General features: G+C 38.3%; 1 protein-coding gene across 1 annotated transcript in view; it reads right to left on the minus strand.

Annotated features, from left to right (window-relative positions):
* Positions 1-17632, minus strand: part of LOC310632453 (cytosolic phospholipase A2 epsilon-like) — a gene marked incomplete at both ends in the record, with an annotated part of 57724 nt that extends 40092 nt beyond the window's left edge. The window contains 4 exons of the mRNA XM_083349674.1: positions 2825-2961; positions 8316-8388; positions 17237-17269; positions 17606-17632. Of these exons, the coding sequence (XP_083205800.1) occupies positions 2825-2961; positions 8316-8388; positions 17237-17269; positions 17606-17632 (270 nt within the window). The remainder of the gene's footprint in view (positions 1-2824; positions 2962-8315; positions 8389-17236; positions 17270-17605) is intronic.
* Between the last annotated feature and the right edge of the window lie 573 nt (positions 17633-18205).

Below are 18205 nucleotides of genomic sequence, written 5' to 3' on the forward strand. Positions count from 1 at the left end.
CTAGATTTCTGATACATTCTCTAAGCCTTGCATGACAAAATCCTTTCTTCTGACACCTTAATACAAAATTCTATAAAAACTAAAGCAAATACAGTTCAATGATAAAAATCAAAGGCAGTGATAGTAGAATCTGATTGAACATAATCTTAAAGTCAAAGGCACTACATGTTTTTTTTCCCAATTCAGCCTAAAATTCTTTTCTAATTCATCAGCTAAATGATCCTCAAACCCTCTACTTGCAAGAATTTCTTTTATATCCATTCATAGCCAATGTTAAAAAACGTGCAGTGGCATTACATTCTCACCATCAATTTCTTGTCTTGTATATCAAGAACATTAATGTACAAGACAAGAATGTTACAATCAGCCTAAATATCAAACCAGCTGTGTAATAACACCTATTATTTACTGAAATTTTGGATCATTACCTATGTAAGGCCTGGACAGAAAACAAATACTGATTCTCTGCAATCATAAAATATTGCTTAAATTTACTCATTTGACACAACACAAATTAAATATACATGCTAAGTACCAGCACAAATTAGCTAGCAATATATATTCTTTGACACACATATTATCACATACTGGGGTTTTTTATCCCCTACAAAACAACTTTGGTGACTGATTTGTCTGCTTTAAGAATCAATACATCATAAGGAATCACTCTGTGAGAGAGATTTGTGGTTTCTAAATTTGATGTATAAAAAAATGAATTTACCCAGTAGTCTACACCAAGAACAGCGTAGGGCTGCAAGGACCTTAATCTACCTATGAACTCACTACCCTTCAGAATATTTACTTGTAATCTTTGCAAGCCTCTTGGAAGGGATGACAATGAAGATGTATTTATTTATTTATTCAATTTATTTATTCAATTTCTATGGCTGCCCAGCCCAACCAAGTAGTTCAAGGTGGTGAGGAGGATGGTGATGGTTTCATTATTATTTGGCAGATATTTGGAATGATGCGTGTATATTGCTTTATCCAGTTGTATTATCTGGATTAAATTTTATAAATCATCTTCTTAATAGTGTAACTGAGATGGAGCTTGAAATCAGAAAGAGGTCTCCTTTAAGTCAAGTTCAACTCAAGGGATTTTATAAATAATGCATAACTGATTTTCCTCCGCCTTCTTTGGAGATGTTTATTTGACTTCCCATTCCAACGTCCAACACTAGCACTCCCTGAAGGCCTCCTATTCAAATGCTACCCAAGGCTTGCCCTGTCATTCCAGGTGAAATTATTGCAGACATCTAGAAATTATAATAATGAGCAAATAAGAATTTCAATTATTTAGCTGAGCATTGCAGAAATGGTACACAGGGCCATGACAGTTTCTCTCTGTGTATTAATAATCAGTAATCCAGATTAACTGCATACAAATTGATCTGTACTCCATCCTAGTCTCTCTCTGTTGGATGTCTCGTGCCTGCTTCAAGTCTAGATCCAATTATTTAATTTATTTTAATTTATTTATTTTTATCCCACCTGTGTTATATTTTATAAATAATTCAAGGCAGCGAATATACCTAATACTACTTCCTCCTATTTGCCTCACAACAACAATCTGTGAGATGCATTGGGCTGAGAGAGAGAGCAACTGGCCCAAAGACACCCAGCTGGCTTTCATGACTAAAGCAGGAGTAGAACCAGTAGTGGGATTCATCCGGTTCGCACCACTTTGGCAGAACCGGTAGCTAATTTTTTGTTGCCCAGGCCCAGAATGGACTTCCGGAATGGCATCCACACAGAGAACCGGTCGTTTATATATTTGAATCCCACTACTGAGTAGAAATCATATTCTTGTGTTTATTCCTTGTAAAAATAATTTTATTAAAAGTTTTAAAACAAAGATTCAAAGATAAATCAAAAAGAATGCTAAAAGTGCAAGAAAGAAAAAAAAGAAAAAGATACAAAGAAGTGGCTTCTGATTTTCTTGACTGTAGTATAAGTATAATTATAAATTTATCGCTTTCTCTAAATTTACATCGTGATTTATCTTTTTTCTATAATCTATCCTGTCTAATCATCAAAATCATAAATCATGTTCATTTTTTTCTTTTACACCAAATGTCCCTAAGTCCTTTTCCGACAGTCAAAACTTTACATAGATAATTGTTTTTCTCTAATCAAAGAAGTCAATTTGGCAAGCTCAGCAAATTCTATAATCTTCACCATCCATTCCTCTGTTATACATATTACCAAATTTGGTATTATGCCAAAATATCCCCAAACATATTAAATACTGTATCAGAAGGAGTCTGGCAGCATTTTTTGACTAACAAATATCATTTGTTAAATTTGTAGCAATTAAAACTATCAGCAAAGAGTAATAATTTATTTATTACTAGTTGTGTTTATCCATAGATCCTCAAACATGCTACATATCAGAAGCTCATAAAAGCTTATGCTTTTTAATAAACTTTGTTAGTCAGAAAAAGTGCTATCAGACTTGATTTTGTTGCCACCACAGATTTACACAGGTTTTCTCCTACAAACATATTACACAGTATCTTAACCTCTGTTCCATCGCAATAATTGATAACCATCTCATGTTCAGCCATTATATAATTCATGCTAGGATTTGGGACAGGGATTTTAAACAGGATTTTCTCTTGTTAAAGAATTTTGTACTTCTGCAAATTTTGGGGAATCTCCCCAAACTTAATAACATTTTACCACTGTTCATCAATGCTTCCATCTTCATTAGATGTTTTCATCTAATTTTTCACACTAGAAAAATTGGTCTGAGAGAGAGAGAGAGAGTAAAACCTGTCCAAATGTTCATATTTATGGCAAAAAGAAGAATACATAATCTTACCTTTACACGGCTGTCGATCCTATAGGTGAAAGCTTGATTCCACTCGGGATTTTTTGAATTGGGAACAGTTTCAGTCTTAACTATTTCACTTGAAGCAGTTGGTAGTGAAAGAGATACATAGCAATCAGATTCTGTAACTATAGAATAAGAATGAAAAATTGTGACAGGCAATCCTTTAAAACCAAAACAATTTACAGGGGTGTCAAACTGCCAGCCCATGGGCTGGATGTGTCACGCCAAAACCGCACCCACCCCATTGCCAGCAATGGGGGAAAAAGTCGTGATATGTCACGACATGTCATGTGACATCATAAGTTTGACACCTGTGAATTAGAACATGAATTGTATTATGTGTATAACAGTCAGTCATAAACTGCAGAAGGCATGAGTGTAGAAAATGTTTTCTACAAATTCAGATGAAGGGAGAACAGAAAGTCTGTGGGGCGACAGAAGACTTATTAAATGTTTATTGATTCAACTGCAGTACATCTAGTTTCCATATCACAGTCATTACAACAGAAGACAATAGTTCTGGTTTCTTCAAGCATAAGATCAAACCAGCCCATCAGGCATGACCCCTATAGTCCAGCCCCTGCACTAATTTAGTTTGCAATACCACACCAGGAAGAGTAATTACTCAAGCTCAGCAAATTGCTATCTCCTTGCTTGCATTAGCAGCTAAGTTAAAAAGAAGGAGTGGTGCACTTTTCAAATGAATGAAGTCACGATGAAGTAGTTCAAAATAGTCAAGCCTCTCTGCACACTGCCACAAAATCTCCCTTTGCAAACTCATCACCCTAAATCATTAGAATTAATCGGTAATTCAATTTCTATTGGCTATATTTTGTTTAGCAGTGATAGGTTAAGCCCGGTAAAAGGTTTTCCTCTCTCCACCTCCCTCCTCACAGTTAATCTTAGCAAACACAGTAGCCAAAGCCCAACCAAGACGTCTAACAATGATGCAAGGGTGACAATTAAATTTTATTTCAGCATAATTTGTCCATATTTGAGAAGAATGGGATAACTGGGGATGTGCAGTACATCTTTCCAAACTGTTTTAAGCTAAAAAAAATTGCAGTGTCCTGCGTGAGTAACAAATTGCAATCCTGCATGTTGTTTCAAGAACTTTGAAGTGTCTCAAGCTTGAGAGGCCATGATTCCAGATCTGCTTCCCCAATTCAAAGCACTGTTTTGATAGGATATGTTTGCAAAGTTTTGAGCTTGATACAATTCAAAATGAAACATCTACAGACACGATAGGATTACCTAGGGAGCTCGTAGCAGCATACATGGCACCCACATGTCTGCCTTCCAATTCTTCCCTCTCTCCAATATCTACTGCTTGAGATAGTTAGGCAGCTCTCTCACTCTGCCAAGTGCTATGACCATATTATTATTATTATTATTATTATTATTATTATTATTATTATTATTATTATTATTATTATTAATTTAATTTATATACCGCCCTTCTCCCGAAGGACTCAGGGCGGTGAACAGGGCAATACATAAAAAACAAGATACAAAAATTAAAAATTATTAAAAAGTAATTAAACAGTGCCCATAATAAATTAATACAGATTAAAAATTAAAATCCGTTTATAAAAATCCCACCCCATCCCATCAGGCCAGGCCAGCTTGTTCAAAGAAATGGGTTTTAAGATCGCGCCGGAAGGAGCGGAGATCGGGCACCATCCAGAGCTCGACCGGAAGATGGTTCCATAAATCCGGTGCACCCACAGAGAACGCCCTCCCCCTGGGGGCCACCAGTTGGCATTCTTTGACCGGTGGCACCCTGAGGAGGCCCTCTCTGTGGGAGCGTACTGGGCGGAGGGAAGTTGACGCCGGCCGCAGGTGCTCCCCAAGGTATTCCGGACCCATGCCATGTAGGGCTTTGTAGGTCATTACTAACACCTTGAACCTCACCCGGAAGACAACTGAAAGCCAATGCAGCTCGCGGGGCAAAGGTGTGACATGGGAGTGTCGGGAAACTCCCAATACAACTCTCGCGACTGCATTCTGTACCAGTTGGAGCCTCCGAGTGGTCTTCAAGGGTAGCCCCATGTAGAGAGCATATGCTGATGTATAATATCATCCTTTCACTTGGAAAAGGAGGACCACGGAAGGGAGAAAACAAAAACCTAGTTTGGGCATTATTAGATATAGATAGATGAGAGATGAGAGAGAGAAATTTATTGGTCACCCATCTTGCCACAGGGCAACTCTGAGCAGCAAATCAATAATACCCACTCAAACACTAACTAATGTAATTCACCAGAGTAGAGTATGCACACTCACGTATTTTTAATGTAAAAAACATCTTACAAACTGTTACTGAAGGACAGTATAGATATTATTACATAATGGCTATAATATAGCACGATTGATTTCTCAGTGTCCAGCAATGGATTAAATTATACAATTGTTCAATACCATTTGTAATATTTTGAGGAAGGCAGTGGATTTCAGAATATATTGTATCTTCTGACTATTTGGGACCTTCCAGAAGATAGATAGAAGGTCCAAGGGAAGTCATGATGTGAAAGAAATTTGTCTTTCTGCTAGAATTTGGATTTTGTGAATTTGTCTCTTTTCTCATTAAAAAAGTAAATACATAGTTTTTGGGTTTTGTCCCTTGCCTATTATTCCTCAGTAACTTTTTCTCATGGAACAACCAACCTAGTGATCTTTTCCTTCAGTCAATTCATTCACTTTCATGTGCGGACAACACAAACTGAGATGTTTGATTTGTTTGGCTATATTTTAATTCTGTAGCTACACTTTCTCCCCCTCCTTTTTTGTTTTTTGTTTTTGAATTTTCCTCCCTTTGGGGGGGGTGGAACCTCAGCGAATTACTATAGCTGGAACCAGTGTCATAACGGCCAAGGTCTGGGGAGTTACCATCCTCCTCTGTTCTCCCTTTGCACCTTCCACTGGACGTATGAGAAAATGAAAACAAAATGGCCATAAATAGAGAATGATTTATGTTATTCATATCTGCATAACACAGGCTTTTCTCCCCTATCTTCTTGAAGCATGTAGTATAAACAGGGCCATGGGTTTCCTCATAAGTATATTGTCTTAAGCCTCTTCAGAGTCTGACATCTTAATGAAAGTAATACTGCCCAGAGTCGACTTTTGCATATTCAGATAATATTTGCTGTAGCTACTGAAAGAGGAGCAGCAGGAGCAGCCCTTCATATCTCATTCCACACCAGAAATATCTGGGCCAGAAATCAAAAAGGCCAGAAATCTTTCATCAAATAACCCATGTTTACCAGTTATGTATATGAAATGTAAATATAAGCAGCTAGATAATCTGTTTTTAATCCTGCCTAGTTGCAGGATTATAGTAGTTGTTGTCTAATAATCAGAAGATAGAATAAGTTGCAATAAGTAGCATCACCCTGACAAAATATGCTGCTTTATATCCACAAGTAGGGCCTGAGAATAGCATCTCCTGCAGCATTCATATTATTCCCTGTAAAAACGAAGGTACTTGTATTCTTTTCTTTAATCAAAACAGTCAATTTAGCCACCTCTGCCATCTCCATCAGCTTCTGTAGCCCAGCATTCATATTTTCTAACAACTGGTATTTAGACACATTCTATCTCTAAATTTTGGAGCCATTTGTAGACTTACTGATGATGAATTTCCCATGCTCCTTCTAAAAGGGATGGCCATACAGTAACTGTAACTTGTGGAAATGAATTCCATAACTTTGCCATGTTTTTTCCCTTGATCTGCTTCAAATCTTTCACTCCTTGGCTTATGCATTGACTTGAGGTTCTATTGTTCCCTAAAAATCTACAAATGCTGTAACTCGTCTTACTAGGAGGCTTGTGGGCATTACAGTTTTCTGTATTTACTTGTCTTGCCAAGACTCACTAGATGTAGTCCTAAAAGCTTTCCTCAACCAGGTACTCATTAAATCTGTGTAATCTAAATAATTTGCATGTGAGGATGTTTATTGAAAGGCTGTCACAAAGAAGGGGACAACCTATTCTCCAAACCACCTAAGGGCTTGGTGGAAACTTATCAAAGAGAGAATCAACCTAGAACTAAGGAGAAATTTCCTGACAGTGAGAATAATTACTCAGTGGAACAACTTGCCTCCAGAACTTTGAGGGCTCCAACACTGGAGGTTTTTAAGAGATTGGACAGTCATTTGTCCAGAATGGTATAGGCTAGGGGTGTCAAACTCGTCACGTCACATGACTTGTCACGACGTATCACGACTTTTTTCCCCTTGCTGGAGCGGGGGTGGGAACGGCTTCTGAGTGATGCATCCAGCCCGCAGGCCAGCAGTTTGACACCCCTGGTATAGGCTCTTCTCCTTGGGCAGGAGGTTGCACTAGATCACTTCCAAGATCCCTTCCAACTCTGTTTATTCTGTATTCTGCTGACTCTATTGTCAGTTCAGTTTACTCAAGTCCATAACAGTAACAAACATTGGAAGAGAAAATACTACTTTCATTCAACTTCCATTTTCAGTTTGTTTAAAATAATTAGTCAGTTCTTTTAGCTTGTGCCAATAACTAATTCTGTGATTAATATACTTTCATTTGGTATTGTATTTCATTTTAAAATGGGGTTGTTATAGATCAGGCATCCAAGTTTATTCACTTATTTAGATGGCTAACCAAATTGCAATAGTGAGTTCTGAGCAGGTAACACAGCATGAAAACTCAAAATACAAAGCAAACAACAATTCAGTACAAAGGAACTTTCAAAATATGAGTAAGGATTGACTCTCCAAGATATCTTTCCATCTATTCTACAGAATGTCCAACCCAACTGTCCTGTCCCCAGTGCAAGCCTTTGAAGCAGAAATGGATCTACACCTATGTCCCCAGTGCTTGCATTTTCCACAATCAGCAAACTCAATATAGATATACTTTCTGAAAGCAATTATCCTTTGCTTTGATTCCCTACCCCACTATATTCTGCCTGACCTATGCTGTTTTGTGTAGCTCTTCCCCATACATGCACTAAACTGCATAAACAACTTGTAGATTATGGAGTCTGATTTGAAAGAAATCAATCAAGAATTTATTTTAAAAAGGCTTTCCATAACTAAGAAGGTGACAGAGAGGACTTGTAAGTGGTATGAGAGAAGCATAAAGTGAACACCATAGAGAAAGCAAGATCATGGCTTCTGGTCATTTAATGTGAGTGATTCCTAGACCAAATGATTATAGCACAAGGTGATAGTTTTAGAGAGAAGGGATTTGCTCCCTTCTCTTACCCTCTTGCATCTTCAATAAATTACTTGTGACTGAACACTGCCTTCAACAGAAAAAAGAGTTGCTCATTACAACTACTGAATATTATGTGGCAGCTATAAAGAAATTATACTATGAATTGTGTTTTCTGCTTTCCTCCATAAAGTTTAGGTATCCTTATCAATGTAATTTATGTGTACTGTGCACTGACAGGAAATGGTTTATCTAGAGTTATGGGGGTTCCAGGAACCACAGAGATACTTACGTATGTCTGCCTTCTGTATATTTCTGGCTCTCATTATTCGAACTGTAAGGAGTCTGAATGGAGTTTCTTCCCTCTGTTAATAAAATAACAACACATAAACATCAGCACTGTTGTGATTAGATTTGGAGATACGGAGAACTATGAATGGGACAGAGAAGAAACAATACGTAGGCTTCAGGTTTAGAGGGGTAAAAGTCTTCCCAAGTGCATAACACTAGACAAGAGGCACTCCTCAATAATGTATTAAGCCAAAGGTATCCTTTTCAAAGATCGCATTTCAATATGTGGGGGAGTTTAAGGAGTTGCTGCATGCCCTCTCCAGGTAAGCTAAGACCCTATAAAATCTGTGTCAGAGCAATACATTGAAAATGTTTCTAAGATTGATCCAGGCTGCTTGGACTGTTTTTATATTTATTTGGGTGTGTAGATGGCATAAGCACAGGCCCTTTTCATTTGTCAGACACAGTTCGCAGAGAACCACTAGCCAATCAGCACTCAGCCTTTCTGGCCAAGAATTCCTCAAGCAGATCAGTAGCAGAGTGCCTGGTCCTGCTGCCCCAGCAAGTCTAAATCATTATCCCTGTCCCCATTTCACTAAAATAAAAGGGAACCAATTGCTAGCATTTCCCTATGTTCTATGCTCTGCCTTTCAGACTCCTTGTGTGGCTTGTGCTGCCAACTCTTCAGCACCGTGCTAAGTAGGGAAGGGGTGAGCTAAAATCCATCCAATAAGCACACAGGCCACCTTCTTAAGTCTTCACTGCGTTGAAGATGCATTTTCCTGTCCATGAACATAGCAGACCAGCAGGATTATATTTCAAAATTGCTTGCAGCTGAATGTCCCTGATTAAAATAATGTATTGTTTGATAAGGGGGTTCATCTTGCTGAGATTATTAGGATTGCATTTACATCCGGAAAAATCTCCTAATGAGCTATTGCTATTATATATTACTTTTTCCATTGGTAACATTGCCATCTGTCCCTAAATACAATAATAGCAAGATAGTTATTATTTCTTTGTTAACAAGGTTTATAAGGCTGCCCAGTTCAAATAATGTGATTCTGGTTAGTGTAGTAGAGCATTTTAAAAAAATAATCAACTCCCCTCCACACACTATATAACACAAAATATGTACAATATATACATATAAAAGACATAATGGTGATGAAGGAAGATAGCAGAATAACCGAAAGAGTTCTCAGTCGCAATTGTCCCCTAATGCCTGGGGTAAGAGCCAGGCATCTTAACAATTTTCCTAAAAGTGATGTAATTTCATGGTATAAGCTCTGTCTCTCCTTAAACTTGTTTTATGGGTACACAAAAAGACTTGAGGGGCAGTGTTTCCCTTATGACATCATAAAACATATTTTGTAACTTGCATCCCACAGCCTCCATGAAGATGCCTGCACGTCATCAAATTGTATCTGCTTGAGATATGCAGTAATGGGATTTCTATCCAAAAAACCCCTCCCCCCAAAAACAGAGAAAACTACTAGCAAAACTGCAATTTGAACATTCAGCCAAAAGACCCAGACATGGAGTTGGACTAGAGGGAGACATATAAATATGAATATTATTAGATATTCTTGGTAGTGGTACATAATAGAAACCATCAGAGAGTGGTCCTCACATGCAAAAGAGAGTGTGCATATGACCACACCCAGCATTCACATAGTATTTACACCAGAATGCCAACTATCTCTTTAGGTGTTTGTGCATAACAATGATCAGCAAATAGTTTCATCAGTTACGATCATCTTATATACAAGGAGATATCCTTTCTCCTGCTTTTCCAATGGTCTGTTTAATATGAACATGTATATGGAATTCTTCATCATCCCCAAATCAGGGACATTAATTGCTCATTTTGAAATATCATTGATCTATGAGCCCAAAAATAATTCTGCCAGCAGCAAACCCACAGCAACAACTATTAAAACAAAAATGGCAATATTTCCAGGACAAATGCTAACCCCTACAGATGCAAAACAGCCACAGTTCTATTCTGATTTCCCTAGGATTGAAGTATGCAAAGCAATCTGTACAAAATAAATTGTTTGCCATGCTGTGGGCTAGAGGTTAATTTGACGAACTTGCTATGCAGTACCAAGCCTGGCCAAGTGCCCTGGTCTTGTGAAATCAGTATGGTAGTGATTATAACAAAACACATCCTGAATATTAGGAAACTGGGGCTGGACCAGGATATGATGAGACATCACATCAAATGATTCCATTCTGAACTCACAAGGTGAACTTAGCATTCCCCAACCGACTCGTGGGGAAAGCCAAATATATGAAAATTACTGTATGAATCAGCTTCTATGTCAAGTTGTATCACATTGCTTATGTATGGCTACCAATAGTACTAAATGTGCCAGGAGGAAGAGAGACTTTTGGTGACTGAACAATCAAGTACGTAGTGGAGTAAATTCTTCCCACAAAGAGATGGAAGGAAACAAAATATGGAGACAAGAGCATGGTAGAGATCAAACATAACAAAATGGTTTTTGGACATGCTCCTTGCCACTGAATCTGGAAGTAAATAAACCATTAATCAGTAATTCAGTGGTTATTGGTTAAGGTAATTTTATTATTCAAATATTACAGTTTTTTGTTTTAAAAAAAGAGAAAAATAGTAATTAAAATTTCTGCCCTTCTATTTCAACTACTCACAAAATGACCTGGCACATACATTACTCTAACCCAGGGATGTCAAACTGCCAGCCTGTGGGTCAGATGCGTCATGGCGAAACCACACCCACCCCATTGCCGGCAATGGGAAAAAGTAACAATACGTCATGACACATCACGTGACATTGCAAGTTTGACACCCCTGCTCTAACCCATGATTTGCGTAACAGTGCTTTGTTGATTAAACTACAAGTAGATAAATACTTCCATCATGTTAAGGCATGGTTTATAAGCCATATTGGGTGGTAACACTAAAACCGTACAATAAGTGGTAATGATTAGTAAGACTAAAACAAACTTGAATAAACTGTGCCATGGCTTAATGTGTATGAACTCAGTAAGAGAAAGAATACTTCAAAAAATTTACAGAAACTGCTCAGAGAATATATCAAAGCTATTTATAGTCTCCCAAACCAAATCAACAAATAGCAAAACAGTTTAGACTAGCCTATATGTAATTTATTTTGTTTAAAACACTAGAGCACACCACTCACAGTGATTTAACAACATATTGTCCACCCTTCTGTTATGGTTATTTTACATCAAGTACAACATTTATCAAAAATCCAGTTTGAAAGACCAAAACTATTTCCTGTCTGGGGTCTCTTCATTACATCATCCAGCCTCTAATGTAAAATCTGTCCATGCTATTGTAATTTTGCCACAGTAATCACCCTAAAAGATCCTATATGTTGCCAATGGGGTAAATGATATCCCAAAGAAATGGGGAAAATAGAAGATTTAAAATGAAAATGAGAATGATGACTTTTTGGCTATTATATTTCAGCTACATGTTACTTGCTATAATGTAATCAAAGTTAAGTCCAAGATTAAGAAATGAAAATATTTGTTTAATTTACTTCAATAATGCTTAATGCTAAAAGAGGAGGATTATCTGCTTCTGGTTTCAGAAAACACATTACCATCTGTTGAAAATTTAAAACCATATTATAAAATGAGGAAATTAAAACAATTATCAACTTATTTTAACCAACCAACCTCATCCTCTGGAAAACAACAGATTGAAAAAGGGCATTCACTAACATTAATTCAGCTTTAAAATCCGGTAATTAAAAGTATAAAAAGGAAAACAGCATGCCTTATACTACAGATTGAAATTTAAAAAGGAGTGGAATTAATTATATAACCAGCAAGCTAGACATAAAGCAAATTGAAGAGATTCAATCAGCACATATAAAATTCACCAGTCTTTCTAATCTGGTGTTCCCTGTATGTTTCTGTCTGCAACTGCCATCATCTCAAGATAGAATGGCTATTACAAAGAAATGAACAGAAAAATAAATAAGTGCAATCAATGTCATTACATCTTCTCTCAGAGATATCCACAGGATGTGATAAAAAAGTCAAGATGATGGCCACAGTTATAATATAGAAGACACACACTGTTTATTATGTTTGTCACATGTGCTTTTTTTTTTAACCACAGCTTGTATATGCCTCTATTTTCTCTTCTTGCTGAATGCAAATCATGACCTTGACTCATCAAATAACAAAACAAAGGTGCCAAGTCAAATGGAATGACAGTCTGGAAAAGGATTTAAACGGGAAACTTCATTATCATCTAATTAGACTACAAATTTATGAAAGTCATGACCAGGTTCATTAAACTGAAAAAAAAGTATATTCCCCCAAAATAATCTTCTGAAGTGAAAGATACAGAAACGGTTTGTTGGGCAGTGCCAAGAAAGTACATTTTCTCAAGAAGCTAAATTTATCAGCATGCAATATATGATCCAGAGCTTGCTTGGAAGCAGAAGACAAAGTTGTATTGCTCTATTTATTCCAATGAGATTTCCATAGTAAATAAATTTATATCCAAACATTTATAACATTTATAACATCTTACAGCAGCGCCAAGGGTGACAAAACAAAGCCTGTAAATCTGTATCAATTATATATGTGGAAATGACTTTTCTCTGTTTTTAAACAGCTTTGTGACAGAACAACATTCAACAAATATAATTTTCCTAGCATGTCATAGGGAATGTATATACAGATATAAAAGTCTGTGATGCAATCCTGGGTGCATCTAACGTTTAATTCAAAGGGAAATGTTCATTGCCAGATATGTTGAGGATCATGCCCTCAAATATCATGTTGGGTATTTAAGCCTGGGAATTATAGCCTGGGACTGTAAGACACAACCTCTATGAATTTCCAGTTTAGCTGCTTTGCAAAATCCCATTAGGAAATGAAATGATGGTTCAAGCAAAATTAAATGGGAGAACTATTAACCAGTTGTTTAATTCAATATATGACCATGTAGCAGGTGCTTTCAGCTGGCACCAGCAAAAACTCCAACATGGACAAAGCAAAATAAGTCAATGAATAATGAATAAGTCAAGGACATAAAATTCTGACTTTCAAGGGAAACAAGCAGAAAAGATAAAAATTAAGTACTTGGCACTCTAATAGAAACACAGAATACTGCAGTGCACTTGAGTGTGCTTGCTGTCTCTTCACTCCATCTGGGTGACTGAGTGGCAATGTGCCACTCTGTTATGGTTTAACATTGCAGGTGAGCACAGAGTTAGTGCTAATTGGAATTTGGAAGTATGGACACTTGTGAATTTCAGTATGTCAGATATGTCAAATATGGCAGATTCTTACAAATAGTAGGCACTGATATTTACTGTCCACATAAAGCAAAATGACACTATCAAATGAAGTTACTGAAAATGGAAGGAGGATGAAGAATTAGATAACACATATTCGTGTTAACTGACCAACACAACATGCTAACAAAACTTGCCTATGTTCTTCTTATTCTTTAATGCAGGGTCCGTGGACCAGTACTGGGCCCTGGCATGCCAGCAACTGCATAAACAAGCAAAGCTCCATTCACGAGAGGCAGGCAGCATACAAAACCATGCACCCACCAGTCCACGGAAAAACCTCTCTACACGGAATCGATCCCTGGTGCCCAAAAGGTTGGGGACCTCTGCTTTAATGGTTTTATTACTTTATTGCTATTTCGGTCCACGGTATGTGCTATTTATATAAAACTATGTAAATGTTTTTCTCCCTATAATAACGGTAAATTTGACTGGATATATTTTCAAAGGTGTATCTCAAGATTTCAAAACAGTTCGGGCATCATCTATACAGTTCTGCACCACATTCTGCACCTGTGCACCAAACCCTTTATCTGAAAATGGAGAGGCAAAGAGGTGGGATATGTGCATAAATACAATGAAGCGTACATTGTGCCTCAAAGATATGTCCATGGAATAAGCCAAGAATAAGAGAATGAGAAAAAGTATATAAAGAGGGGGATGAAAATCACCTCTAAATAAAAGAAAAATGAAATAAAAAGAAGAAAGGAGCTTGTAAGGCAGCAGTCTCCAACCTTTCCAGGTCGATGGACTGGCAGAGGCGGCAACAATGGCAGTGGCAGGGGAAAGAGGGGATGTACATGCACTCACCCACCACTTCCTTGGTCTAGTTTCAAATGGGCTGCGGCCCAGCACTGGGCCATAGACCGGGGGTCAGGGACCCCTGTTGTAAGACATATGCTACTGCTATAAACAGTAATAATTTATAAATCAGCCTACTTTGGGCTAGTGGCTCATGACCTGAAAGGGTTACGAGACCCTATTCACCCATCTACTGTATTCTCCTGAACTGCTAACCAAAAAATGGGACTAAAAATTTCAACTCTACCTACTTTAGAGCACCTGAGAATTTCGAAAGATTGGTAGAAATTTCAAAATAATCTTACTATTGTTGTGATTTTGTTATAGCTGCTGCTTTTACTGCTGTTTCTGAATTTCATGGTTCTGTGCCACTCTGTTCTCTTCCTGCCTATGTGTGCTTCCTGATCTGAAGAAGATCAGAGGGAGGAGTTTCTTCACAACTTCTAGCCTTGAGCTTTAATGGATGTCAATTGTTCAGTGAAAGATAGGTCACATCCACAGGACCCACTGTCCTCTATATCAGGGCTTTTCAACCAGTGGTACGGGTACCACCTATGGTACATTGGCACCTGGCAGGTGGTACGCGACCATCCTAGAAAAGTGGTAGCAGGGGAGGGGAATGAGATGAACTGGTGGCAGCACCACACAAGCCTGAGTGAGAGATGGCTGGAGCTGCAGGGCTGTCAGGGCTCAGTGGAAGCGCCAGGATCAGCGCTAAGCTCCAGTTGGAGCTTGGTGCTGATCCTGGTGCTTCTGCTAAGCCATGAAGAAGCACCAATCAGCTGGAAAGCGGCACTGATCCTGGTGCTTCTGCTGAGCCAGAAGAAGCACCGATCAGCTGGAATGTTGCAGCATCTCCAGGGTCTTGTGATTTACATTCAGATGCTTGGCAACTGATTCATATTTAATAATAATAAGTTGGAAGGGACCTTGGAGGTCATCTAGTCCAACCCCCTGCTAAGGCAGGAAACCCTATACCATTTCAGACAAATGGCTATTCAGTCTCTTCTTAAAAACTTCCAGTGTTGGAGCATTCACCACTTCTGGAGGCAGGTTGTTCCACTGGTTAATTGTTCTAACTGTCAGGAAGTTTCTCCTTAGTTCCAGGTTGCTTCTCTCCTTGACTAGTTTCCATCCATTGCTTCTTGTCCTGCTTTCAGGTGCTTTGGAGAATAGCTTGGCTCCCTCTTCTTTGTGGCATTGTAAAGTGGTATTAGTACTTCACGTGATCTTGATTCTATTCCCCTGTTAATGCAGCCTAGCACTGTGTTGGCTTTTTTGGCAGCTGCAGCACACTGCTGGCTCATATTTAAGTGATTGTCCACTAGGACTCCGAGATCCCTCTCACAGTTACTACTATTGAGCAAGGTACCACCTATACTATACCTGTGTATTTGATTTTTCCTGCCTAAATGCAGAACCTTACTTTTTTCACCATTGAATTTCATTTTGTTAGATAGTGCCCAGTGTTCGAGTCTGTCCAGATCCTCCTGTATCTTAAGCCTATCTTCTGGAGTACTGGCTATTCCTGCCAGCTTGGTGTCATCTGCAAATTTGATGAGTTCCCCATCTATCCCCTCATCCAAATCGTTGATGAAGATGTTGAAGAGCACTGGGCCCAGAACAGAGCCCTGGGGCACCCCACTACACACTTCCTTCCATGTAGATGCAGTTCCATTGAGGACCACATGCTGAGTATGGCCTGTCAGCCATCTACGAATCCATCTGGTGGTGATGCTATCTAACCCACATTTTTCTATCTTATCAAGTAGTAGGTTGTGATCTACTTTATAAAATGCCTTACTGAAATCCAAGTAAATTAAATCTACAGCATTCCTCTGGTCCACTAGTTTTGTCACTTGGTCAAAGAATGCAATAAGATTTGTCTGGCACGATCTGTTTTTGACAAACCCATGTTGGCTTTTAGTGATAATTTTGTTCACATCAAGGTGTTCGCTGATTTGTTGTTTGATTATCTTTTCCAGAATCTTCCCAGGTATTGAGGTCAGGCTGATAGGTCTGTAGTTTCCTGGATCTCTTTTTTTCCCTTTTTTGAAGATGGGAACTACATCAGCTCTCTTCCAGTCCTCTGCTAGTTCCCCAGTGCTCCAGGAACTTTGAAAAATATAGTTCAGTGGTTCTGAGATCACGTCTGCCAGTTCCTTCAGAACCTTGGGGTGTAATCCATCTGGTCCTGGTGATTTGAACTCGTCTAGGCTGGACAGGTGCTCACTTACCATTTTCTTGCCTATCTTAACTTTTATGATGGTCACAGTGTCCCAGGGTCATGTGAAGTGACCAAAACCTGCTGTAACCACCCAGCAGAGGGGGGGAAATAAAAACCACCACACCACACCACCCCTGCTGCCAATCCTCAACAGAAATGCTCACAACAATGAAAACCTCGGACAGGAGGAAGAGCACCACCAGGCAGGCAGGCAGGTGTCTTGCTTGGCTGTGGCTTGTGGGGCACTTTTTTCAGTGCCATTGTAACTTTGAACAGTCACTAACTGAACTGTTGTAAGTCGAGGACCACCTGTACTTCATCACTTTTTTCCTTTTTTGGTCATCAAGTTTTTGACACCTTGCTAGGCAACTGGTGGTACTTGGATATTGCCATATCCTAAAAGTGGTACAATGAGTGAAAAGGTTGAAAAACCCTGCTCTGTATAAACACAAAAATCCATGCCTTTCAAAGAAATTTCCCTTTTTCCAAAGCATTTTTCTCTCAAATTAAATGAGAATAACTGCAAAATATTTTCAACTCAGCAGTCATCCATTTTGTACATACCTTTTCTGGCTCTTCTCGATGGTTGACCACTCCCTAAAGAAAAACCAAGATACATGTATTTAAAACACTAATTTCAAATACTCCTTTGATATTTTACAAGTACTTACTTACATATAAGTACCAAATTTTTCCCATTAATATTGCTTGGTCGACAGCCATTTGTCTGGAATACTATAGGGAGTCCTGCTTGAGCAGGAGGTTGGATTAGATGATCTCCAAAGTCCCTTCCAACTCTATTGTTCTGTATTGTGTATGTAGGGATTTCTTTTTTTTCTATCTGACTTTTCAATGGGAAAAAAGCATAAATATATTATATAACGTCTCTAAAACAGTAGAGACAAAAGCAAATCTCTAAAAAGATTTTCTTACCTCAAATGAACTGTAATTTGCTCCCATGGTAGTATCAGTAGCATATAATTCACTCCAGGAGCTGGGAATGGGAAACAGTGATAGAACCTACAACTGACAGTCTCCTGACTGAAGGAGACAATAAGGTGTTTAAAAACATGATTCATGACCACACCCCTCTCTGAATTCCAGAAACATACCGTAGTTCCCTCCCTCTTTTCCTTAGCCTTTTGAAGTAATCATCTTGTTTAATTTGAGGCTAGAGTGCTGCCACATAGATATGAAGGAAGTCAGAGTATCCAGTCAGTGATTGTATTTTTATGCTGAGTCTTCCATAGGTTTGGCCCATTCTGCAGTTTGCAGAGACAAAAGGTCAGAGAATCAGGAAAAAGAGAGCTTAGACCCGAGAACAGATTTAATATATTGAACATTTTAGGGTGGAGGGCTAGGTTTTGGTAATCCGGTACAAGGTTAGCAGATTTGCTATCCAATATAGGAATTTCTACATCCTTCCATATGAAAATGCAGTCTGATACTTGTGTGGATTTTAATTCATTACAATTTAATCTCTCTAGTCTTCTAAATTCAGTGTATATATAGTCTTCCTTCATTTTCATTGTC

This window comes from Vipera ursinii (assembly GCF_947247035.1).
Source record: "Vipera ursinii genome assembly, chromosome: 1".
Classification (NCBI taxonomy): Eukaryota; Metazoa; Chordata; class Lepidosauria; order Squamata; family Viperidae; genus Vipera; species Vipera ursinii.